General features: G+C 44.4%; 1 protein-coding gene across 1 annotated transcript; it reads right to left on the bottom strand.

Moving 5' to 3' along the window:
• Positions 1-424: 424 nt before the first annotated feature.
• On the bottom strand, positions 425-2,801 carry LOC116192597 (succinate dehydrogenase [ubiquinone] flavoprotein subunit 1, mitochondrial-like). The gene is made up of 7 exons (XM_031521186.1): positions 2,545-2,801; positions 2,137-2,229; positions 1,996-2,059; positions 1,726-1,867; positions 1,319-1,506; positions 889-988; positions 425-780 (listed from the first exon to the last, which is right to left on the bottom strand). Exons 2-7 carry the CDS (start codon positions 2,175-2,177, stop codon positions 713-715), a joined length of 603 nt encoding a protein of 200 aa, XP_031377046.1. The 5' UTR covers positions 2,178-2,229; positions 2,545-2,801; the 3' UTR covers positions 425-712.
• Positions 2,802-25,848: the final 23,047 nt, after the last annotated feature.

Genomic DNA, 25,848 nt, shown 5'->3' with positions numbered 1-25,848 from the left:
CTTAGCTTCTGTTAGTGGGGGATTGGCATGACTGGTCATCTCATATCTCCTCAGTTTTAACCACGGAACCCCTTTATTAGATTAGCATTATATTATTGATAAGACCTTGGGAAATTCTTTTATGTTTTCTCTGAATTAAGTGTTGATGCAAATGAAGGACATAAGAGAATAATATATGAAGTGCCATGGAATCAAATGATGTTAGCCGTACCACGAAGCCCATCAAATTGATATTAGCTGTACCACGAAGCCCATGAGTGTTCAAATAGTAAAATTAATTTGTTGCTGAATCTTTTCCAGTGGTCGATGCTGCCATGATGTTTGATTTCTTTTGCATTGACTACTGATGATGTACTCCTATTTTTGCAGATACTGGGAGAACGAGAAGGTCTGGCTAGACTACAGGCCCGTCCACATGAACACATTGGACGATGAAGTCGAATCATTCCCTCCGAAAGCTCGTGTGTACTAGATATATGCTCAGTCAGCAGATGGGATGATGGTTGATTTTTGTTCACATGGTAAACACAGCCCAGCTACTTAAGTGCTTTCATTGAGGGGGATTTGGAAGCTAGAGGGGCATTGAATAGTTTGAAAGGTAAATTTACCTTCCTCTAAAGTCTCTTGTGTACGAAAGACTGCAGCATTGTTTTGCATCACTCGTTGCATATTTAGCCGGATCTTTGAAGTTGGAAGTGAGCCATTGGAATTCCTAATCTTGTCCAGCCAAGGCAATGGTTTTCTCGCCAGCATCTTTCTCCAGTGGCTTTTGTTTCTCACCTGCAAATCAGAATGTAACTTAAATCTCTGACCAATTGTACTAATATCTTATCACCCTATTAGCACAAGCTCGTCTGAAAACAACAATGTCCAGGAGAGAATTTGCACCGAGACGGTTAGCACCATGAACAGATGCACATGATGCCTCTCCAGCAGCCATCAGTCTAGGAACTACTGCATCTGGATCATTACCTTTGATGGTAACAACCTGGAAACGAGTACTCTCAGTTATGAGATTGATACTAAAATAATTTCCTCAACAATCTAACCACCTTTTTTTTCCCTAATGGTCAGCAGCAGTAGAATTATTGAGGACAATTGTAGAGTAAGGTCCCCCAATATAGAGTAAGGGGAGAGAGAAAATAGCACCAAAACCATCAATAACCACTCGCAAATAGAATTTGTACTATTTAGCTTGTTTTGTTATATTCTTAATAACAAAATGAATCAAGATTTACAAGCTAAATATAGAGAGAGCATTCAAATCGTCCAGCAAAAGATAAAATAGAAAACCATATGCGGAACAAATTTAACTCACCTCGCCATGGTAAGTCGTTGGAATTCCACCCATATTATAGTGCACAGTAGGTAAGACAGGGATAGGCTCTTTTGTCACATCCACACCGGCAAAAATAGCAGCAGTTTCTGAGATACCAGGAAGTTGCTTCTTAAGTTCATATGGAGGCAAGTGATTCAAATGAAGATATATGTGGTCCTTCAGAGGTCCTGCAAAATCGACAGCTATATAAAATAAGCGACTTTTGATGCATATTATAAAAGGAAAAATAGAAATTAAACGGGATTGCATGGGCAAAAATGGGGAAATAAGCTCTTTTTCTGCAGATAAGCCTCTTAGCAAAGGCCCACCATCAGCAAGAGCATAAAATAAATATGCGACTATTTCCAGAGTCATTGTTCTTGCATGTAAATCCTTGAAAATCTTACCTACACCACGACCTTCCCGTATCTCCATTGTCATGGACCTTGAGACAACATCTCGAGGCAGGATCCCTGGCTGTAGGGGCATAACGTTCCATGAACCTCTCACCCTCACTGTTCCTGAGAATACCACCTTCACCCCGAGAACCTGTATATAACAATAAGATCAATAACACTCCAAATGATTAATGACTTTGCAATGAGAAATATATACATATATATATTAAAAGGAAGCCTGCAATGTTTCAGTTATCAATTAAGTTCAGAACTACCCACCTTCAGTAATGAGGCACCCAGCACCATATATTCCTGTTGGATGAAACTGGACAAACTCCAGATCCTGAAAAAAGATTGTCCGTAAGAACAAAGAATACATATCCATAATAAACAACAATGAACAGAAGCAAGAAAACAGACCTGAAGAGGCAGGCCAGCACGTGCAACCATTGCATTGCCATCCCCGGTGCATTTATGAGCTGAGGTTGCAGAAGAGTATGCTCTACCGTAACCCTACAGGACAAGAGGAGAAAATTCTAAAAATGCCAAAAGATTTTTGCACTGCATGAAACCAAAAGACTAACGAAAAGCAGTGGGGTCAGGCCGGGGAAATGAAAGAAAGCAAAAAAGACAATTTCAGAAAGGGATTTTTGCCCCCCCCCCCCAAAATAATTAGAAAAAAGAAAAAATTCTTACTTAGAATCAAAAAAGTGGGCAGAAAAACAAATCCCTTGAGGTGGCACATGGACACCCCTAAGGATGGTTTGTTTCATCAAAAGAACCATTCATCACCTAAGGATCATATTTATCAAAAGAACCATTCATCACCTTGAACACCAGAAGGAGGACGTGAAAAACTAGAGTACCCCGGTAGCAAGAATTTGTTGATGAGGCATGGAATCGATGTAGTGTGCCATCCTAGCGGGCTGAATGTTTGGGGCCGAACCTAGGGCGCGCCACCCCTACCCCGTGAGAGTTGGGGAGGCCGGGCTGGTCACCGCACCTCTCCTCGAGGGAGGGGCGTGTCGTTTATAATAATAATAATAAGAAGAAGAAGTAAAAGGGATTGGGAAATTTTTACCAATAAGAATAATCAGAGCTTTTTTGCTCCAATTCTCTGCAATGAACCTTCTTTCTCAAAGTTGAACCGGAATAAATTTGGAGTCGTGGAGAAAAGGCCGCATCTAGAGTTTGACTCCAACTGGCGATGTTGTACAGTAAATGTTCATTCTTATATATATACTATACTATTAAACTCGTGCGTTACATGAATTTTTTAAAGAAAATTTATTATGTTGTTTTAGATATTAAAACAATTATTAATGTTGATTTATAGTTTATATTAATATAAAGAAAATAGAAAAATTGTTCTTATTACTATATAAATTTTAGGGAAAAATACAAAAATCTCCCCTTGTGGTTTGGAGTCCGGAAAAATTGCACCATGTGTTTTTGTTAGGGACAATTAGCCCCCATGTGGTATACTCCGTTAGACATAGGGGTTACGACGTTAATTTTGTTTTCCATTTTCAGTCATCAATCTTTAGCCTTTTAATTATTTTGGTTCTAAATCTTTTTCTTTTATCATTCCTATCCTAAACTTTTCATTTTATTTCATTGTAGTTCTATAAAGAAAATCGAAAGGAAAGGAGGGGTCGGGTTGCCGATTGGTAGCCCCAATGCCAAATTGACGAGGGACCTCCGACTCGGAGTCCCCGGTCGATTCAGGGTTGAGGCCGCCAATCAGCGATAGCGACCCCTCCACCGAGGTCGCCGGCATCCTCCGTGGGTACCGGCATCCTCCGTCCCTCCTTCCCTTTCGATTTTCTTTGTAGGACTAAAATGAAAAGTTGAGGGTTTAAATGATAAAAGAAAAAAGATATTGAACCAAAATGATTAAAAGGCTAAAAATTGAGGACTGAAAATGAAAAGTAAAATTAACGCCGTAACCCCCTATGTCTAACGGAGTACACCGCAGTAGGGCTATTTGTCCCTGACAAAAACACATGGTGCAATTTGTCCCGACCCCAAACCACAATGAGATTTTTGTACTTTTCCCTAAATTTTAATACAATAAATTTCATACATATGCTAAATAATATTAATTAAAGAGGTCATAAGCAGATAATTCATGTAAAATATTTCAAAGAAATGATCTCAAATATCAATTCAATTTATAAGAAGATTGATATAAATGAAAAAAAAATCCTAGCTAGTTTTATTATTAACGAAAGATTAATAATTATAGAGTCTATAAAATTTTAACATTAAGTATTTACAATTGTCTTTCAACACTTATATTTCATATTATTAAATTTTGTAAATTTGAATAATTTGAAATAAAATTACTTAACCAGTCTTCTCGAGCTATCTCCACCTGCGCCCCTTCGATTCTCAGGAGCTCTTTGACCTCCTTGAACAACCCCTAGAGCCGCCTGCCGCAATGCACTTCGTACGCTGGACATGATCCTAGTACTGGGTAATAATTCCAACACCATTGGTTAAATGCTGCCAACCACCGCCTCCCTCTCTCTCAAGACCTTATTCTGGATTTCTTTTTCTTTTTCTTAATTCCTAAAATTTCAAAATATTAAATTATATTTTAACCGGAAAAAGTAGCCGAGGCAGCACTTTGCCTCGTTTTTCATAAGTCAGGTGGCATGATACAATTTTTTAAAGGTCATGATGCACTTTGAAACTAGACTTTGTTGAGCTTTTTTTTTTTGGTGAACAAATACATTTTATTAAGGGGAATTCACCTAAAATGACCTATGGTTTACCCGTTTTGTCAAATCTATCCTATGCTTTTTTTGTCAAATCTATCTCATGGTTTATTTTTTGCACCAAATCTATCCCGGCGTTATCTTTTCCGTCGACATCTAACGGCCGCGCTGATGTGGCGCCCACGTGGCAAGTGTGGCCCACTATCTCTCCACGTCCCACGTCAGCACGGCCGTTAGATGTTGACGAAAAGATAATGCCGGGATAGATTTGATGCAAAAAGTAAACCATATGATAGATTTAACAAAAAAAAACATATGATAGATTTGACAAAACGAGTAAACCATGGATCATTTTAGGTAAAAACCCCTTTTATTAATCACACTAGTAATTTACATTACTATGTCTGCTAGAACAAACGATATTGATGGGTCACCGCTTTCTAAATTGGAGCCTGGTAGGAGACCGTCGGGGAGAGTAGACTGTCGCCGTTGGGAGATTGGTTGCAACTACTTGAGGAGAAGGTTGCATGTTATACAGGGTGTGTACGTGGAGATGGTTGACTCTGCAGGCTTCTTTGCTCATCTGCGACAAGGATGGGTCGCCGCAGCCGGAGATGGTGCATAGGGCCAATAATATTTGACACGACACGATAACACGACACAAATATGAGACGGAGTTAAACGGGGTTCGAGTTGGGCATTTTTGATATTCAGTCTAAACGGGACCAACCCGTATATACACTGTTAATAAGCGTGTCTTACCGAGTTGAACCTGTGTAATCCGATTATGCACAATTAAACCTATTTTATTTAGACATGTTTAATCGTATTACTATAATCTTGGAACCCGTTTATGTATCTGAATTTACCAAAATATCCTTATATAACCCTAAGGTGCTTAACCTAATTTCCTTCAGATCCTTCTAGGCTCTAGCAAATCCAGCCTCCACCTTCTTCCCTTCCGCGCAACAACACTCAGAGTCTTAGACCTCACCCGAGTCACCTCGACCCCGGCCCTGCCCTCGAGCCCTTTCTCCGACCTTAGACGAAGACGACCTCACCTTGACCTCAGACGAAGATGACTTTACCTCGACCTCAGAGGCTCAGACGAAGACGACCTCACCTCAACCGTGTGACCTCAACCTCGGCTTGACCCCGCAACATCGACCTTGCATCCTCAACCTCGCGACCGCAACCGCGACCCCGCAATCGTCGAGCCCTCTCTCCGAACTCATATCACCGGCTATCTCACTGGGAGCGACGGCAGAGATCTCTGATTGGTGCAAAGATTCCGTGATCGAGCTCAACATCCTTGTCCCCAAATCAGAGACAGAGACCTCGACCTCCAGTTACTGTGTCTTGAGGTCAGATCAGGTCTCTCTCTCCCTCTCTTTTATGAAACCCATATGATGATCCTCAACTATATAGACTCATGTTCATGCTTGATTTAGTCCTCGCCATAAAATTTCAGCTTTTGATCGTCCTTGTTCAAATATTCCGAGAAGGTGTCGTTTAAGATCATTGTTGGAGTCTCTAAGGGGGCGTTTGGTTTCAGAGTTAAAGTAATTTTGATTTTGATTTTGATTTTGATTGTGGAAAAGGACAAATGAGATTGTATTATAAATTTGATTTGGGAAACGTGTATTTTTGTTGTGTAGTGGACAGAGTTAAAATCAAAATCATAATTCTAAAATTATTTTCACAAACCAAACAAGCCCTAAAGAATTTTGATGAAGACTTTTGATGCTACAAAATGCAATAACTCGGCTACTATGTGGTTTACGCGGCTTGTAGCACTTGCTTATTTTGCAAATAACGGTTGGATTGTTAAGGAGGCTATTGTCTAGACTTACAGAGTTTTTAGCATTAAATTTATGCCTCCTTCCATGGGCTATTTCATTTGTATAGCCAAATGTTGGATTCTTGGCATGACATGCTAAAGTTGAACTCACATAATTTAATTCTAACTTTCAGGCCTAATATGGAATTTTTTTTCCCCTAATATGTCTTCAAATTACTTGGCAGTATGAATACCGGCACCCTCATTACCTATTTCATCTTATCTGTTTACAGATACTGTATGTCTTGCGTAATACTAAATGATGCCCTTGTGATGCTCTCGTGTTTCAGTTTCATGACTTGTCAATTGTATAAACGGGTAAACAGGTCATGTTGACGTGTCCGGGTAACTGGGTTGAACGAATAAACGGGTTGTGTTAACGTGTCCAGGTAACCGGGTTAATCTGATAAACATGTCGTGTTAACGTGTCCGGGTAACCGAGTATAATCGTGTCCTATATGGATACGTGTACCTATTATGACATGTTTCGATAAATAGGTTTAAACGTGTCATGTACAGGTTAACACAGATATAAACAGGTCATGTTCATATTTCCAATACTTGACCCGTATAATAATCGTGTCGTGTACGAGTAATGACTTCGATGACACGAACCTGTTTAGACACGACACGTATAAACACGACACGATATGAATTGCCAACCCTAATAGTGCAGGCTTCTTTGCTCGTCGGGGGAGAAGGCGCGGGTGGGGATTCGACGCCCTAATTCCTCTAGTTCATATGCTTTATATTTTTTATTTATTTTTTTCCAAGTAATTAATTGATGTAGATAATTTTACCCTTTTATTTTGACATGTGAGTGGCATTTGCTCTCTTTTGGCCGAAATTTTAATCGGAAATTGGTTGAGGGGGCATCTTGCGTATTTTCTGGTAAAGTCAGGATGTGTTCTACGAAATTTGAAGGTCGAGGGGTAAACTCAAACTCTCCTAGTAAGTCGGGGGTAAAGTGCATTTAACTCAGGAAAATAATAAGGAGACGAGGGGGAGAGAGAGACCATGGCGAACCACCAAAGTCTATCGAGTAGATTTCTTTCCTTTCATCGAAACCTTTTTCTAGTGTCTTTCACTATCCAATGTAACGTCTATCTCCTTCCCCTATTGAATCCAACACACACGCGCGCGCGCGCACACACACAAATATATATATTGCCCCGTCCCTTTCCTTGCAATGTGTCAAGGATGGTGACCTTTTTGAATTAGGGAGGAAAATATAAGAAATTTAATAAAATATCAGGAATCAGAGTCAGCCGTAGTTTTTGTGGTTTACGATACCTGTGGTCCTAGCATCATTAGTAAGTCAAGAGTGGGTTATTAACAGTGTGTAAGCACATGGGGGCTGTGAAAAGACATCGTTGTGACGCACGTCCTTCATTCTCGAGTCGTTTGAGCGACTCGCGAAGAATTTTGTTTTGAAAATGCAAGCGGGTCCCATTTTCGAAGGCCTCGATGTGAAGCCTCCAAGGGGCTCTCGTTGGCCATGCGTGGGCATATCGAGACATCCTCAATGATCCCTAACAATACTATCAGTTGCTCATTGTGCCCGTCAGTTTTCGGCCATTCCTGACAGGGTACCGTAGGGCGATTGTATTTGTAATCTGCAAGGGATTTCTATCCAAAATTAGTCAAACCTCGGTCTAGTCATTTCTAAAGTGTTATGACTAGACTCTCGGAGATGAATGTTTGAGATTTCAGGCTCTATAGCAGTCGATTGAAGGGTGGCTGTGACTCATTCGGAGTTATGAAATGGACCGAGAGAAAAGAGAAAGCTTGGGAAGCACGTTGCTTCACACTAAAAAAGATACACGGGTTTATGCCTGCAGCGAGATGTACCCTCCTCTTTTTCGTCCTGTTGTCATGTAGACTACCCTAAACTGCTCGGATGGCGTGCTCAATTACCCATTGTGCGTGGGGAAGAATCAACACTGGATGGTTGAGTTCTGTAGGAGAGCAGATTAAGATCGTATAGGGGTAGATAACCTGGCCACTTCCCATAAGGATCCCTAGTCTGCACGGAGTGTGTTGGGCTAGGGGATCAATTCATTTTATCATTCTCTCATTTTACTCTCATTTTGCTACGGTCGCCCATCTAAGGATTTGGCCGCATCTCTCAACCTAAAGGGGTGAGCTCTCCTTTTATTGCGATCGCTTATCTCGGGATTTTTGGTCGTGCCTCTTTTTACCCTAGCTTTTGCCTAAGTCACCCCCCATGGGATTTTTCGACCTAGCGGCCTCGATTCTTTTATCTCTCGAGTTTGCAAGGACGAAGAGTTCAGAGAGTTTGACTTCCAAGTCGGTGTTGTGTTCTGTCTCCATCGAGGAGTCGCGGTTGTCAGCACCCCATTTTGGCTTACTATTCCAAACAACGATATCAGCAATGGTCTAGTCTATGACTTGAGCAAGAATACAGAAAACGGCTCGGCAGAGCAAGAAATCACTATTCATCCTCAAGCCAGCAAAATTGAGCATATGACAGAAGGATTCCTAGGGTCACCAAAGGGTAATAGAGTGACTGGAGAGCTCAATAACGTCCAAAACCGGCATTTCCAATGTACCACATGGATAGTCCTATTTTCTGATAGTTCACTCGACCGTCGGAAGATAGCCAATATTGGACTTAAAAAATCCACACCAATGCCAAACAGATGAAAAGTGTCTTCAAATGCATTTCGCAAATCATCTGCTCTATACATAACAACTTTCTGTATACAGACAACTTTTCAGTGGAAGTCCAAAAATGCATGTTTCTTAGAAAAAAGTTAATTCCAAATATCAGATTCGGCCATGCCCCACAATCATACAGAGCACGAGCAGTGCTTCAGATTGTCTCTCGGAAGCCATACAGACACCCCGAATGACTTCTGAGCGACAAAGCGGGCATACCCCTCTTCGGAAGAGCATAACCGGAGACTGATCTGATGGAATAACGGCAAATGAAGTTGACCTTGTATTGCCCCAAAAACTCCAACGGACAGACACAATTGGGCAAATCAGACGGCAAAACCCTTCTCGGTTTCCCGAGTAACCTCCGAGGAGCACAAAAGGCCATTTTCAGTAGGAATCCATATCCGGAGGTCCTCTTTGGGGAAACTTGACACCGGATGCCTACCTTACATAGTACTAGCCTTCTGAAGGCTCAATGTGGAACCGTCGGAATAAATCACACAACTCATCTAGACCCCCCGAGCAGTGCTTTAAGGGTCTCAGATGCACTTTTCACGTCCTTAGAAGCCCAATCTCAACAAACAGAGATTACAGTGATCTCCGGATCGCCCAAGTAACTCAGAAAGCAATCTGAGAAATCTAGTTTTGGCCTCCTAGGACATCTCCGACTCCATATTTGCATTACCGGCTTAAGGGTCAAGTGCCCACGTAATTTGACAATTTATGTCAAAATGACCGACGTGGGATGCAGATACAAGATATGCTATCAGAAGTGGATAACCTCGCTCTGAATGCGTAAAAGGAGCAAAACAGGCTTTCGAGCTTCATACAGACATTTGGCAATTTCTCACGGAAAATGCCAATCTCGGACTCATTAAATCCGTTTCCTCGCATATATCGACAATTCGACGTTCAATTCAAACCACGAACATCGAATTACCGACCAATTGAGACCCGAGCTTTTTCCCGATTTTTTCCTCTTCGCTGTGGGACCCCACGGTTTGCCTAAGGACGGCCGAAATTTGCCAAGTCTTATCCTCTTCCACTCTTGCTCACTCTTAGCCCAAAATATCTAAGGAGTTTGAAGATAACACTCCAACTCTTCTTCAATGCACATTAATGCCCATTAATGCTTTGATCTTTTCTTCATTAATGCAAATGGAAGAGGATAGGGCTAGATATTTCCCTAATCAAACCGCCCCCCCAAGCATGCCCACTAATGATGCTTTGTTTCACTAATTATGTCATTAGATTTGCCTATAAATTGCCAAAAGTGATTAAGTTAATCACTTCTCTTCTTGCACACTCTCTCCAAGCTTTCTCCCTCAAGAAAAGCTCTCAACTCCATAGCCAAAACCAGCAAGCTTCAACACTTCAAAACCAAGCGGGAAAAACCGAAGAAAACCTGAAGAAAGCTTTGAGTTCTTAAGTCGGAAGCCGATGTTCATCATCCCGACTTAAGTTCAAAATTTCTCAAATTCCATGGACCACATGTTTTGGACCCTAGGAGTTCATTTATGAACTTAGTTTTTTGGTTTGAAGTCATTTGCTCATCATTTCCGGTTGATTTCTTCATTTCGGGTGAAGGACGTGCCCTTGGGTGAATAGTGCACCCGTAGCCACTCGCCCATCTATAAGTCCTCCAGCTCGCCCATCCTTGCCGAACGTGCATCTTTTGCACCCGAGCATCCTTCCAAGCGTTCAACCGAATCACCCGACTCTCGAATACTTCCCCGACTCTTTTCTCGTATCCCGAGGCTAGGTAAATCACTCTTGACTTAGAAGAGTTAGGGCTTTTTACATTTATTGCATGTTCATGGAGTTATATGGTGCACAAAGCGTTATCACTTGCAAGACTTCATTTGTATGCACTTTCACATTATGCCATGCATGTTCATCCTCGATTAACGTGCTAACATATCGGGAAACGTTTGGATCGTCACTCGGAAGACCATCCCGACCCAAAACAAGCAAAAGAGCTCTCGGGTTTGCCTCAAGAAGAGGTGATCGAAGCTTGGCTTGTTTTTCTCGGGTTAAGATTGGCCTTCTTAGCCCGATCCAAGCTCGATTCCCGAGTTTCCTCATGTTTTCTTACGTGCATGAAGCCGGTATTGTTTTATCGATTCCATAAATAACATGTTTGTGCGTGTTTACATGTTTGAATGTGTTAAACAAATCATGACAATACCGGCTTTTGTCAAAAACGTGTCATTTATCATGTTTGTTGTTTGAGCATGCGAGAAATGATTCAAAACAAGACGTGAAAACCTCGTGGAACCTAATACGGGCTATGAGACCTCTCGGCTTTTTCCAATGAGAATTGGCCGAGAGTCTCATGGAGTTATTCGGGTTCCATGAGACTTCCTCCTCCCGTTTTAAGTCCGTTCTCGGATCCCGTGCAATTTACAAGTTTCTTTACATCAAGAACCTTATATGAAATGTCTTTCAAGCAAAACATGCATGGATTCGAGTATCGATGACTCATTTGGGTTCATTCGGTTATGAGGGTATTTTTGGTTATTTGACCAAATTATCCTTGATCCTTGTGAAACCATCTCGGTTATCGAATCACGAATCGTTTTCACAATTAATGCATTCGGCAATAACCTTGAGCATTAATTCCACGAACGGGTTAATCGGGACGCTCACACGATTAATTCATTCAATTTAAACAACTTTGTACGAACTGGACATTAATTCGTAACTCGCATCCACAAATTACAAAATGGTGTTAATGCCCTTTTCAAAACCCTCATACTTTCAAATCCCTATTGTGTTGTTTCCCTTTTCTGAAAACAAATTTTCAAATCAAGGGCAAAAACATCATTTTGTGATTTGGCGTCATCTTAGCATCGTTTAGGGTACTAGTTGGGTATTCTATATAAAAATACAATTACCTAACTAATCATTTCACTCGACTTAAACAAATACTAGAAAATAGTTAGGCAGAACTCTAGGTTCCAAATCTAGAGTCGAAATACAAGTTTGGATCAATTCAGTGGTAATTCAATGTCACCACATCGAATCATTGTAAAAGCAATCCACACACACGAGATTTGACTCTCTTTGTCAAGTTCTCAAAATAAAGCCGAATGTAAAATGTTTTGCATGATTTTTTGCTTAGCATATGGCATTTGCTTGCAAAAACACCTCTGGGTCAATAAACTTGCTAAGACACGTACATTTGATAGTAACAAACACTTTGTCTGTCATTAACATGTTACGTGTTTACCTTTCTGCATCTGTTTGCCATGCGGGTCGAGCCTCATCCCTAGGTCAAATGATATTAGGGTTCAACGCCCTAATCATCGATCACAAGGTCCAACGCCCTAATCAACACTCACAGGGTCCAACGCCCTATTCAGTGAGAGCGTACATTGAATTTCTGTTTTTCGGTGTTTCCTTAAACTAACTATGAGTTAGAGCGGAATAATAACCGAACGCGAGTAGACTGGAATTCGGCCATTTGTAATTTGTATTTATTATTTTCGAGAGCATTGTAAGGACTTTTATATTGTACATTCATTATATAATAATTTCAGTCGGTAAGCGAACGGTCCGAGAGTCGAATTAATCGAATCGATTTAATGCTTGCCCAAAGGAAAGTAAATCCAAGAATTCGCGGTTCTGGTTCACGAGGGATTCAACCTCTATGGTTCGATGAACTGTAACGCAAGATTGTGAACCAACTCCCTGACATACGGGTTTACTTCTCTCTCGGCTTCCCAACCGACATCGTTTAGTTCACCGAATCTCCGGTGTCAAAACGTGCGAGCCGAGCGCAACTTAATTCAAGCGGTAAATAATAAAACATGCAAGCCTAGCAAGACAGAGTACCGAAAGGGCGTGCGGGATATAGGCTCGCACATAACATGAACCCCCGAACACGGATATTGTGGTTCCGGACAAATCAATGCCTTAACTGTTCCATACCCCTAGACTCAGGTAACTTATCCACCCTCGACCTACTGGTCGTAAAATGATAAGTGGCGACTCCTTCTCTCACGCATGTCCGTCACGCGTCCCCACGTGAAGGTGGACACTCCCAAGCAGCGCGGTCCATATGCGCGCATGCGGGCCCCGACGAGAGCCCACATTCGGGTCCGTACAGCTTGGCGACTCCGCTGGGGATTTCTTAGTGGGTTCAGGTTCGATTTATTTGCTTGCTTGCATGTTTATTTATCGCTTTCCGTACATTTATTTTACGCACATTTACTTGTCTGCATTTTGCATTGCATCATTCTAGCGCAATTCTAAGTACCTCGCCTGAAATCCCACGGGCGTCGAAATAGGAAGATAGGTTAGTCAGAGGTTCCGAGTAAGGGAACGGATCGAGTAAGCTCTGCCACCGAACCGGCCCCCAAAGATCCTCGCTCGATTTCAAGGAATTGACACCCTTGAATCGGGAGCCTCCATCCCTAGTTAGTGGTTTTCCCAGTAGAACACTGAAACCATGCATAAACAGGGACCGTCATGCTGGACCAAAATTGCCTTCATGCCGTCAACTGACCCAAAGTTCGGTCTTTGAGTCAGCCCCTAGTTTTCTTTTAGGCGGGCCTTTTGTTGTTTTTCTAGAATGAGCGATGTACATTGTAACAGATGCAATTATACTTTACTTTTCTGCACTGCATGCATGTTTTCAAACAAACTAGGACATTGCATTGGTTTATTGCTTAAGTTCCCTTTTTCAAATGAACTATCTTCGTAAATCTGCGAACTTGAATCAAATCAATGCAACGACATTAGTTTTTGAAAATTCATACATTGCCTGCATCCGATATTTGCACAGCAACTACCATGTCCCGCACGATAGGCGAGTTATGCCAACCTTCGAGGGTAGACCACCTGCGGTCTTCACCTCTCCATGGCGAGACGTGCTATGACCAGAGGCCATCCATCCCGACCATCCATCCCGACCATCCACCCCGCACGACAGGCGAGTTGTGCCAACCTTTGCGAGTAGACCACCCGCGGTCTTCACCTCTCCATGGCGAGACGTGTTATGACCAGAGGCTGTCCATCCCGGCCACCCACCCCGCACGACTAGCGAGTTGTGCCAACCTTCGCGGGTAGACCACCTGCGGTCTTCACCTCTCCATGGCGAGACGTGCTATGACCAGAGGTTGTCCTTCCCGGCCACCCACCCCACATGACAGGCGAGTTGTGCCAACCTTCGCGGGTAGACCATCCGCGGTCTTCACCTCTCCATGGCAAGACGTGTTATGACCAGAGGCCGTCCATCCCGGCCACCCACCCCGCATGACCGACGAGTCGTGCCAACCTTCGCGGGTAGACCACCTGCGGCCTTCACCCTTCCTCCATGGCAAGGCGAGCTGTGGACCGATGGCCAACCCACCTTCCCAAGCGAGACTAACCGACACTAACTTCTTACTAACAGAGAGCCTCACCGCGTGATCGGACGCACATCTCTCCACGTGACCCCACGCATCTACCAACGATCAAGCGTGCCTCATACATGTCCAAGCATGTTCAAACCAAATTATGCACGCATGCTCAGAGTATCAATGCATGTCTCTCGACGGGTTTGCATGACGCCTACTAGGCCAGTTCGCTTCCCTACACTCTTGCATTGAAATCCTGAACAGTTCATGCTCCTTCATTGTTTTCCTTTCCTATTGCAGGAAATTCTCAACAAGAAGACAACTTGAATACTGAGCGACCACAATTGAGACAACAAATGTCTCTCATCCAGCTCCTTGGGATTTCAACACTAAGTCCCCATCCTTGCTCCACATAGCAAGACAGCAAGCAAATCAGAGTCACCGCTTTGCAGCACCCTGCACTATTCCTCAACATTGACGTTTGCTTTCGCATTTCTTATCGTGCATGCATTTACCACATCGGGCTTTGGCTTTGCATTTACTGCATCGGGTTTCGACCCCACATCGGGCTTCGGCCCCGCATTGGGCTTCGGCCCCACATTTACCACATTGGGATTCGGCCCTGCATCGGGCTCCGACCCCGCATTTACTGCATCGGGCTCCGGCCCTGCATTTACTGCATTAGGATTCCGACCTTGCACCGGGCTTTAGGCCCAACATTTACTGCTTCTAGGTTTTGACACCCTGCATTTACTACTTTGAGGTTCATCTGAAATCCAAAATCGACTTGGATTCAAATTCATCCAAGCCGTACTTCGAGGAGCACGTCTAATCCTTTCACTGCAAAGGCCGAAAGTGACAGCTCCACAAACAGAGCATAACCCTCCCACCTGCAACAGTAGGCACAAGCACCGTCACGCTTCCGACCAAAGAATGGGTCCCACCCGTCCTCCGCCGTCGCTGCCGCCTAAACACTAGGGCAACATACGCAGTCTTCTTTAAACTCTCTTTTACTTTAATTTAAATCCATTCCCACAAATGGGTTCCCGACATGAACAAATCCTTCAAACTGGACATTATGACAGTCTTTGCCACGCCCTATTAGTTTTGTTGGCCTTGTTCGACTCACCTATCCTCATGGGACCCGGCTCCTCGAGCCTTCCCTAGGACGGTTGCGTATGCCTTATCGCAATTAGGGAAAACATGCTTATGTGACCTTAGTCATAGTCTAACCACTCCAGAGTGGTGATGACTAGATTCCCGGAAATAAATGTCATCCAAACGCGAGACCCCATGGGTTGCATGCGGGACAAACGGGATTTTCCCATGGGTACACCCCATATTTCTTACCGCATATTCCACCGCATAGTCGCCTAACACACCATCTTCTTTGTCATCTTTTACAGGGACACGCCGGTCACAAACGAAGAGTGATGCACGGGCTCACGCCTTTTCGAGAACTCCTCTCAAGCCTCCTCCCTTATACTTTGACAAGGAAGGGGCTTGGCACGAATGTACCCCCTACAAAGCTAAAGACAAAACCAACTGAGCGAGCTATATGCCATCAACGCAACCATTTCAATTGACATTGATGACATGAGACGGTCAAGGGCGACGGCTGCATAAACCGCCCACCACGAGTCACATCGATGATGAAGATCGGGGCATTCGCGTTCAACGCTCGCACCGAGACCACCTCGGACATCATCCACCCACGATAAGCATTTCCAAGCGACGTACACTGGGGCATTCTCAGTTGAAGTTCGCACCAACACAACCTCTGCAAGCGACGTACACTGGGGCCTCCCTGGTTGAAGTTCACCCCGAGGTCGCCATAGTAGGTCACTCCATCAAGTGATGTTGGAACGCTCCCGGTCATTTGCGTCAAGACCAGGCCTCCTCCACAACAAGCACCAGGACAACCTCGGCCACTGATTCCCTAGGGCAATTTTGTATTTTCCTTCTAGACAATAGGGGAATTCACTTGAAGAGATTGTAAGGGCAAATGACACAAAGTTCAACTTTCGAGTGCACGAGAGTCAAACTTCCAAGAAAGTCGGTCCTCACAAAATAGGGCTAGCAACACACAACAAGTCTCCACGAGGCGAAGCACACCAAAGCGGCCTCGGCGATGCAAAGTCGAGGAGTTTCAAACAAAGACACGGGCCATAAAACAAACCCCAGCTGCAAGAAAAAAATAACAGAGCGAAAAGAAGTGGGAAAAACCCGCCAATAAAGAGAGAGAGAAAAGACACGGGAAAAACCTGCCAATGAACAAAACAAGGTACCGTTGAGATTTAAAACTCCAGCACCGCCAATCTTGAGAAGTCAACAAACCCCGATAAAAAGGGGAAGCAGCAGACACCACTTCTCGATGGAGACAGAACACAATGCACTCGGAGATCAAATCCTTTAAATCCTTTGCCTTTGTAAACTCGAGAGATAAAAGAATCGAGCCCGTTAGGTCGAAAACCCCTTTTGGGGCGGCCTAGGCAAAAGCTAGGATAAAAGAGTGGCATGACCGAAAACCCTTTAGGGCGGTCATGGCAAAAAGAGAGCTCTTCCCCTTTAGGTTGAGATGTGCGGCCCTGAGGTGGGTGACAGTAGCAAAAGGAGAGTGAAATGAGAGATAGATAAAATTGCCCCCTAGTCTCTCACATATCGTACGGACAAGGGATCCTCAAGGAAAGTGGCCAGTTTATCAATTCCAACACAATCCCCGATCGGCTCTCCAATACCATTCAACCATCCAAGAGGGAACTTCCTCAAGCACAGTGGGCAACTGAATACGTCGTCCAAGCAGTTTGGTACAACCTACAAAACAGAAAGACGAAAGAAAATGGGGGTACATCTCGCTACAAGCGTGAATCCCCGTATCCTTTTAACTTGGGGCAACGTGCTTCCCAAGCTTTCTCTTTTCTCTTTGTCTTTGCATAACTCCAAATGGGTCACAGCTTCCCTTTAACAGGCTATCACAAAGCCGAAATCCCAGACATTCCTCTCCGGGGTCTAGTCATAACGCTTTGGAAATGGTTAGACCGAGTCTGGCCAAATCTGAATAGAAATCCCCAAGCGGGTTACAAATGCAGCCGCCCTACAATACCCTATTGAGAAGGGTCCAAAGTCGACGAGCGTGTCGAACGAACAATAGAACTGCTAGGGCATCGTCGGCGACATCTCGATATGCCCATACATGGCTAACGGGAACCTCCAGAGGCCTTGCATCTAGGCCTCCGAGAACGGAATCCATCTGCACTGTCAAAGCAAAATTCTTCACGGGTCGCTTTGCTGACCCGAAACTGAAGATCTGCATATTGCAATGACCTCTTATGCTTACCTGCGCCTATCTTGCATTTTCATTTCTCACGTGATTTACGAGTGATGCCAGGATTACAGGTACCGCATTTCATGAACTACGACAGACTCTGATTCCCGGTCCCACGGGATACATAGGCGCTCTGTCTAAGAACTCGAGTCTCGCAATACAAGACGCCGACTTTCGGCGAACTTCTTGCAGGTCAAAGCATGATCGCCCAAGCAGCGGAGCTGGCCTCCGGCAAAGCACAATCATTCCTCAGCAGCAAAGCTGGTTTCCGGCAACCCAATAGGTAACCGCCTAGCGGTGAGCCCGGCTTTCGCTAGATCAAACACATCACTGCCACAGAGGTAAGGCTTCAGTCAAACGACTTCGTCCCAGCATCAACACCTGCCTCTGACAAATCAGCGCTCCTTGGGAGATGTCTCCCCAAGATCGATTCATCTCTACTTCATGTGACGGGTGACAATCTCAACCCAAGAGGAGAATCTTCAGAGTAGTACTCGATGCACTCTGGCATCACAATCAGTTGGCGAACAATGAAGCATTCTGCCACAACATCGATTGCAACATGGACAAGCTCCGCGACGGAAGAATCACAATGATTCCTTTCACACCTCACGCAACTCCCCAGTGTTTGCATTTATTTTCTGCACCTTTTCATTATCACAATACACTTTTAACTGGTGTGCACCTTCTCAGGAATGCAATGCATCTTGCAACTCTTCGGGTCCGTCCCGACTTTAAATTTATGTTCAGGGGTCCGTCCCCTTCGGGTCCGTCCCGACTAAATTTCTGTTCAGGGTTCCGTCACCTTCGGGTCCGTCCCGACTAAATTTCTGTTCATGGGTCCGTCCCCTTCGGGTCCGTCCCGACTAAATTTCTGTTTAGGGATCCGTCCCCTTCGGGTCTGTCCCGAGTAAATTTCTGTTCAAGACTCAATGTGGAATCGTCGGAATAAATAACACAACTCATCTAGACCCCCCAAGCAGTGCTTTAAGGGTCTCAGATGCACTTTGCACGTCCTTAAAGGCCCAATCTCAACACACAGAGATCACAGTGATCTCCGGATCACCCAAGCAACTCAGAAAGCAATCTGAGAAATCTAGTTTCGACCTCCTAGAACATCTTCGGCTCCATATTTGCATTACCGGCTTAAGGGTCGAGTGCCCACGTAATTTGACAATTTATGTCAAAATGAACGACGTGGGATGCAGATACAAGATATGCTGTCAGAAGTGGATAACCTCGCTCTGAATGCGTAAAAGGAGCAAAATCGACTTCCGAGCCTCATACAGGCATTTGGCAATTTCTCACGGAAAATGCCAATCTCGGACTCATTAAATCCGTTTCCTCGCGTATATCGACAATTCGACGTTCAATTCAAACCACGAATTTCGAATACGCGGCCAATTAAGACCCGAGCGTTTTCCCGATTTTTTCCTCTTCAACTGTGGGACCCCACGGTTTGCCTAAGGATGGCCAAAATTTGCCAAGCCTTATCCTCTTCCACTCTTGCTCACTCTTACCCCAAAATATCCAAGGAGTTTGAAGACAACACTCCAACTCTTCTTCAATGCACATTAATGCTCATTAATGTTTTGATCTCTTCTTCATTAATGCAAATGGAAGAGGATAGGGCTAAATATTTCCCTAATCAAACCGCCCCCCAAACATGCCCACTAATGATGCTTTGTTTCACTAATTGTGTCATTACATTAGCCTATAAATTGCCAAAAGTGATTAAGTTAATCACTTCTCTTCTTGCACACTCTCTCCAAGCATTCTCCCTCAAGAAAAGCCCTCAACTCCATAGCCAAAACCAACAAGCTTCAACACTTCAAAACCAAGAGAGAAAAACCGAAGAAAACCCGAAGAAAGCTTTGAGTTCTTAAGTCAGAAGCCGATGTTCATCATCCCGATTTAAGTTCAAAAATTCTCAAATTTGATGGACCACATGTTTTGGACCCAAGGAGTTCATTTATGAACTTATTTTTTTGGTTTGAAGTCATTTGCTCATCATTTCAGGTTGATTTCTTCATTTCGGGTGAAGGACGTGCTCTCGGGTGAATAGTGCACCCGTAGTCGCTCGCTGCCGAGCGCGCCCGCTATTACGCCCCGCGCGCGCCTGATGTCCTCTCGCGCGCCCATCCTTGCCGAACGTGCATCCTTTGCACCCGAGCACCCTTCCAAGCATTCAACCGAGTCACCGGACTCTCGAACACTTCCCCGACTCTTTCCTCGTATCCCGAGGCTAGGTAAATCACTCTTGACTTAGAGGAGTTAAGGCTTTTTACATTTATTGCATGTTCATGGAGTTATATGGTGCACAAAGCGTGTTCACTTGCAAGACTTCACTTTTATGCACTTTCACATTATGCCATGCATGTTCATCCTCGATTAACGTGCTAACATGTCGAGAAACGTTTGGATCGTCACTCGAAAGACCATCCCGACCCGAAACAAGCAAAAGAGCTCTAGGGTTTGCCTCAAGAAGAGGTAACCGAAGCTTGGCTGGTTTTCCTCGAGTTAAGATTGGCCTTCTTAGCCCGATCCAAGCTCGATTCCAGGAGTTTTCTCATGTTTTCCTACGTGCATGAAGCCGGTATTGTTTATCGATTCCATAAATAACATGTTTGTGCGTGTTTGCATGTATGAATGTGTTAAACAAATCATGACAATACCGGCTTTTGTCAAAAACGTGTCATTTATCGTGTTTGTTGTTTGAGCATGCGAGAAATGATTCAAAACATGACGTGAAAACCTCGTGGAACCTAATACGGGCTATGAGACCTCTCGGCTTTTTCCAATGAGAATTGGCCGAGAGTCTCATGGAGTTATTCGGGTTCCATGAGGCTTCCTCCTCCCGTTTTAAGTCCGTTCTCGGATCCCGTGCAATTTACAAGTTTCTTTACATCAAGAACCTCATATGAAATGTCTTTCAAGCAAAACATGCATGGATTCGAGTATCGATGACTTATTTGGGTTCATTCGGTTATGAGGGTATTTTTGGTTATTTGACCAAATTATCCTTGATCCTTGTGAAACCATCTCGGTTATCGAATCACAAATCGTTTTCACAATTAATGCATTCGGCAATAACCTTGAGCATTAATTCCACGAACGGGTTAATCGGGACGCTCACACGATTAATTCATTCAATTTAAACAACTTTGTACGAACTGGACATTAATTCGTAACTCGCGTCGACGAATTACAAAATGGTGTTAATGCCCTTTTCAAAACCCTCATACTTTCAAATCCCTATTGTGTTGTTTCCCTTTTCAGAAAACAAATTTTCAAATCAAGGGCAAAAACATCATTTTGTGATTTGGCGTCATCTTAGCATCGTTTAGGTTCCTAGTTGGGTATTCTGTATAAAAATACAATTACCTAACTAATCATTTCACTCGACTTAACCAAATACTAGAAAATAGTTAGGCAGAACTCTAGGTTCCAAATCTAGAGTCGAAATACAAGTTTGGATCAATTCAGTGGTAATTCAATGTCACCACACCGAATCATTGTAAAAGCAATCCACACACATGAGATTTGACTCTCTTTGTCAAGTTCTCAAAATAAAGCCGAATGTAAAATGTTTTGCATGATTCTTTGCTTAGCATATGGCATTTGCTTGCAAAAACACCTCTGGGTCAATAAACTTGCTAAGACACGTACATTTGATAGTAACAAACACTTTGTCTGTCATTAACATGTTACGTGTTTACCTTTGTGCATCTGTTTGCCATGCGGGTCGAGCCTGATCCCTAGGCCGAATGATATTAGGGTTCAACGCCCTGATCATCGATCACAGGGTCCAACGCCCTAATCAACACTCACATGGTCCAACACCCTATTCAGTGAGAGCGTACATTGAATTTCAGTTTTTCGGTGTTTCCCTAAACTCACGGTGAGTTAGAGCGGAATAATAACCGAACGCGAGTCGGCTGGAATTCGGCCATTTGTAATTTGTATTTATTGTTTTCGAGAGTATTGTAAGGACTTTTATTTTGTACATTCATTCTATAAGAATTCCAATCGGTAAGCGGACGGTCCGAGAGTCGAATTAATCGAATCGGTTTAATGCTTGCCCAAAGGAAAGTAAATCCAAGAATTCGCGGTTCTGGTTCACGCAGGGATTCAATCTCCATGGTTCGATGAACTGTAATGCAAGATTGTGAACCAACTTCCCGACATACGAGTTTACTTCTCTCTCGGCTTCTCAACCGACATCATTTAGTTCACCGAATCTCCGGTGTCAAAACGTGCAAGCTGAGCGCAACTTAATTCAAGCGGTAAATAATAAAACATGCAAGCCTAGCAAACCAAAGTACCGAAAGAGCGTGCGGGATATAGGCCCGCACGTAACATGAACCCCCGAACACGGATATTTCGGTTCTGCACAAATCAATGCCTTAACAACAAACTAGGTGTTCCATAACCCTAGACCCGGGTAACTTATTCGTCCTCGACCTACTGGTCGTAAAATGATAAGTAGCGACTCCTTCTCTCACGCTTGTCCATCACGCGTCCCCACGGGAAGGTGGACACTCCCAAGCCGCGCGATCCAAAAATGCGCATGCGGGCCCAGACGATAGTACACATTCGGGTCCGTACACCGGTTGTCGCCCCTTCTTTTTTGTAGGGTTTTCTTGATTTCTTTGTTTTGGAGCCACCAGTGTGTTCGGTGAAGCTTGGCCCTACCTTATTTTTATTGATTGGCAAGATTGTCCAGCTTTTTTTCTTGACGTTGGGTTTGTTTATGCCCTTTGGATTTGTTTGACTTTCCTCGACTTTTGCGTTGCTGAGGTTACTTGGATGTGTTTTGCCTCATGGAAACTCGATCTGTTTCTTTGTCCTAGCCCTCTTTTATGAGGGTCAGTTTTTGGAGTTTTGGTTCTTGTACATTCGGAAGTCGAATCAGGTGTCTCTTCTCTCTTGCAAACTTTATAAATGATTTTCTCCAATTGTCTATGAAAAAGAAAAATACAAAGTCTTGCCCCGGGGAGTAGGCAACTGAGGTTGCTCCGACGTGAATGTTGGACAGGGATGCCCCGTTGTATGCGGATGTTGCTGGTGGCAGGTGTTTTGCACGATCTTTGTCCCCGACCATGTCTTGTTGCTCCTGTAGTGGGTGCCTCTTAGAGGGGATGCGCTCTCGAAGCTGATGGACGTGTCTTGCCCCGATGATTCATCATCGCTTGATGGTCGTTGGCAGACCTTTGCGATGGTGAAGGCTTGATATTCCCCGGGGCGTTGTTCAATCTCGAGGGAGATGGTTGCGTTGATGCTGAATAGCTTGCTCAATCACCTCCGTCTTTGGCTTCGTAGGGTGTACCTCTTGGTTAGCCATTTCCCTGTCGAAGTATAAGGAAAAAGGCCCCGAGGAGAGTTTTTGGGGAGGTGTAAACCCGCGCATCACTCTTCGCCTTTGACCGGTGTCCCTGTTAAAGACAACAAAGAAGGTGATGCATTAGGCGATTGTGCGATGGAATATGTGGTAAGAAAAGTAGAGTGGACCCACGAGAAAATCCCTTTCATCTAGCACAAGATCCATGAGGTGTCGCATGTAGGGGACATTCGTTTCTGGGAGTCTAGTTATTACCACCCTAGAGTGATATGACCGTAACTGGGGGCCGCAATAGTGTACTTTCCCCGATTACAGGTAGGAAAACGCAATCGTCCTAAGAAAGACTCGAGGAGTCGAGTCCCACAGGGAAAGGCGGGTCGAACTGGCCCGATAGAACCAATAGGGCGTCCTTAGGACTATCCTGATGCACCTTTTGAAGGGTTTGTTATAACCGAGAGCCCGTTTAGGAATGCATTGAAATAAAATAAAAAAGTTGAAGTTTAAAAAGGAGTATGCATGTTGCCCTGGCAATTGGTTGGCGGCTATAGCGGAGGGCGGGCTGGGCACATTCTTCGATCAGAGGTGCAACCGTGCTAGTAACTCTTGCGGCGGGTAGGCTGAGCCGTGCTCTGTCTATCGCAGCTGTCGCTTGCGATCATTTGCAAAGGGAGGGTTGGGCCTCGGTGTTGAAGTGTCAAGGAGCTGGACGAGAGGTGTTTGTTATCTCGGTTCTGGTCGTTTGGAATTCAGACTGCCTTCTTGTTGGGTATTTCCTGTAATGTGAAAAAGACAAACAATAAAAGAACAAGAATTGTCCGCAATTTTAATGCAAGGGCGCAGGGAAGCGAGCTAACCTGTTAGGCATCGTGCAAGCACGCCGAGGGACGTCCGCGAGGTGCGCTGAGGATGCGTGCACGGGCACTGAGGGATGTGTTCGCACGATGTGGTGGGACGCACTCGGTTGCACAAAGTTGGTAGGGGTTAGCTTCGCCATGGAAGGTAGGTCAGCCCTTGGGCCACGACTCGCCTTGCCGTGGAGGAAGTGTGAAGACCGCAGGTGGTCTACCCGTAAAGGTTAGCACGGCTCGCCTGTCGTATGGGTGGGTGGTTGGGATAGACGGCATCTAGTCACGGCGTGCCTCACCGTGGAGAAATGAAGACCGCAGGTAGTCTACCAACGAATGTGGGCACGACCTGTCGATCATGCGGGAATGCGTGGTCATGATGGATGGCCTCTGATCACAACGCACCTCGCCTTGGAAAGGTGAAGACCGCGGGCGGTCTACCCTGGAATGTGGATATACAGAAAAAAAAAATATAGAAGAAAATGCCCGTGGCTTAAAAATAAGAGGTACATGTACATCTCTCAAAACAGAAAAGACTTAAAAGCCTGTAGGCTAACTCAATGGACGGTCGGAGAAGCCGGTTGTAGGTTAGCATGGAGGCATAGTAAAATGTAGGGTTTAGTACGACAAGGACCGCGCTATGTAAGGATGGGGGCCCTTGATCAAGGGGTAGTGACGTTCCCAAAACCGAGCGAGGATCTTTGGGGGCCAAAGTAGTGGGCAATCCACTGGGTCCGTTCCCCTATTCAGAACCTCCTTCTAATCATAGTTTCTATTGGTGCCCGTAGGATTTTGAGCATGGTGCTTGTAGGATTTCGAGTATGGTGCCTAAGCACAACCAAGATGATGGGTAATGTAGGTGCAAAAAGTAAATGTGCAGAAAATAAATGAAGGTTGTAAATAAAGTAAACACAACAAATAAACAAAGAAACGGGATAGAGCTAGAACCCTCTAAAGCGTCTCCAATGGAGTCGCCAAGCTGTACGGACCTAAATTTCGTCTCGTTGGGGCTCGCATGAGTGCGCGCTGATCGCAGGGTTTGGGAGTGTCCACTTTCCCGAGGGACGCATGACGGACACGCATGAGAAGGAGTTGCCACTACATGTTTACGACTCGGAGGTCGAGGGCCAGTGAGTTGCTCGGGTCTACGGGTGATAGATACACCTAGTTTGCTAAAGCATATGGTCTTGCGGAACCAGGAGTTTGAGTTTGGGAGTTCTGTTGCGTGCGGGCCTATATCTTGCACGCTCTATCAGTATTCTGGTTTGTCTAGGGTTTACCGTTTGTAGTTTGTTTACCGCTTAATTAGGTTGAGCTCATCTCGCTTGGTTTGACACCGTAAATTCGTGGAAGCTGCTGATTCGAATTAAGAGACCCAAAGAGGAGTGGATCCTTGGGTCAGAAGTTCGATCCATAGTCTTCGCATCTCGGCTAACCAAACCATGATGGTCGGTTCACTGTGAGGGCTTAGCCTATGACTCATATATGGTCCCGCTCATCCTAGGGACCTGTAGACCGATTCGACTGATTCCGACTCTCGAACCTCTCGCTCACCAACCAGGATCGTTACATGAATGAATGTACAAATAAATACAAATATATCAAATGAGATCCCAGTCGATTTGCATTCGGCCAATATTCCGATCCTGTGCATCGTGAAGTTAGAGAAACCGAAATTGAAGCTAATGTGACACGGGCTCATGAGAGCCAGGAATCGGGTCTGACTGAACCAGCAGGTCCTAGGAGGACCAAATAGTAGTCAAGATATCCGTGGAATCGATTGAGCTCCTGGGTGATTATCTAACCTCAAATCACGCATCACGACCTGAATCATCCTTTACTTGGATATTACTAGAGTCGAAACAATGACTCGAGACTAGACCCCATACCTCGCTCAGGTTGTGTTGGGTCCCGTTATCGATGATTAGGGCGTTGGACTTGTGTGAACCGTACCCTATGAAATCGGGCTCGACCCACAAGAAATCAAACAATAACAGATGAAAATAGATAAAATAGAAAAGTGGGGTGTTAATA

This window comes from Punica granatum, chromosome 1 (assembly GCF_007655135.1).
Source record: "Punica granatum isolate Tunisia-2019 chromosome 1, ASM765513v2, whole genome shotgun sequence".
Taxonomy (NCBI): domain Eukaryota; kingdom Viridiplantae; phylum Streptophyta; class Magnoliopsida; order Myrtales; family Lythraceae; genus Punica; species Punica granatum.
The sequence above is the reverse complement of the archived record's forward strand: the minus strand, read 5'-3'. Positions and strand labels throughout refer to the sequence as shown.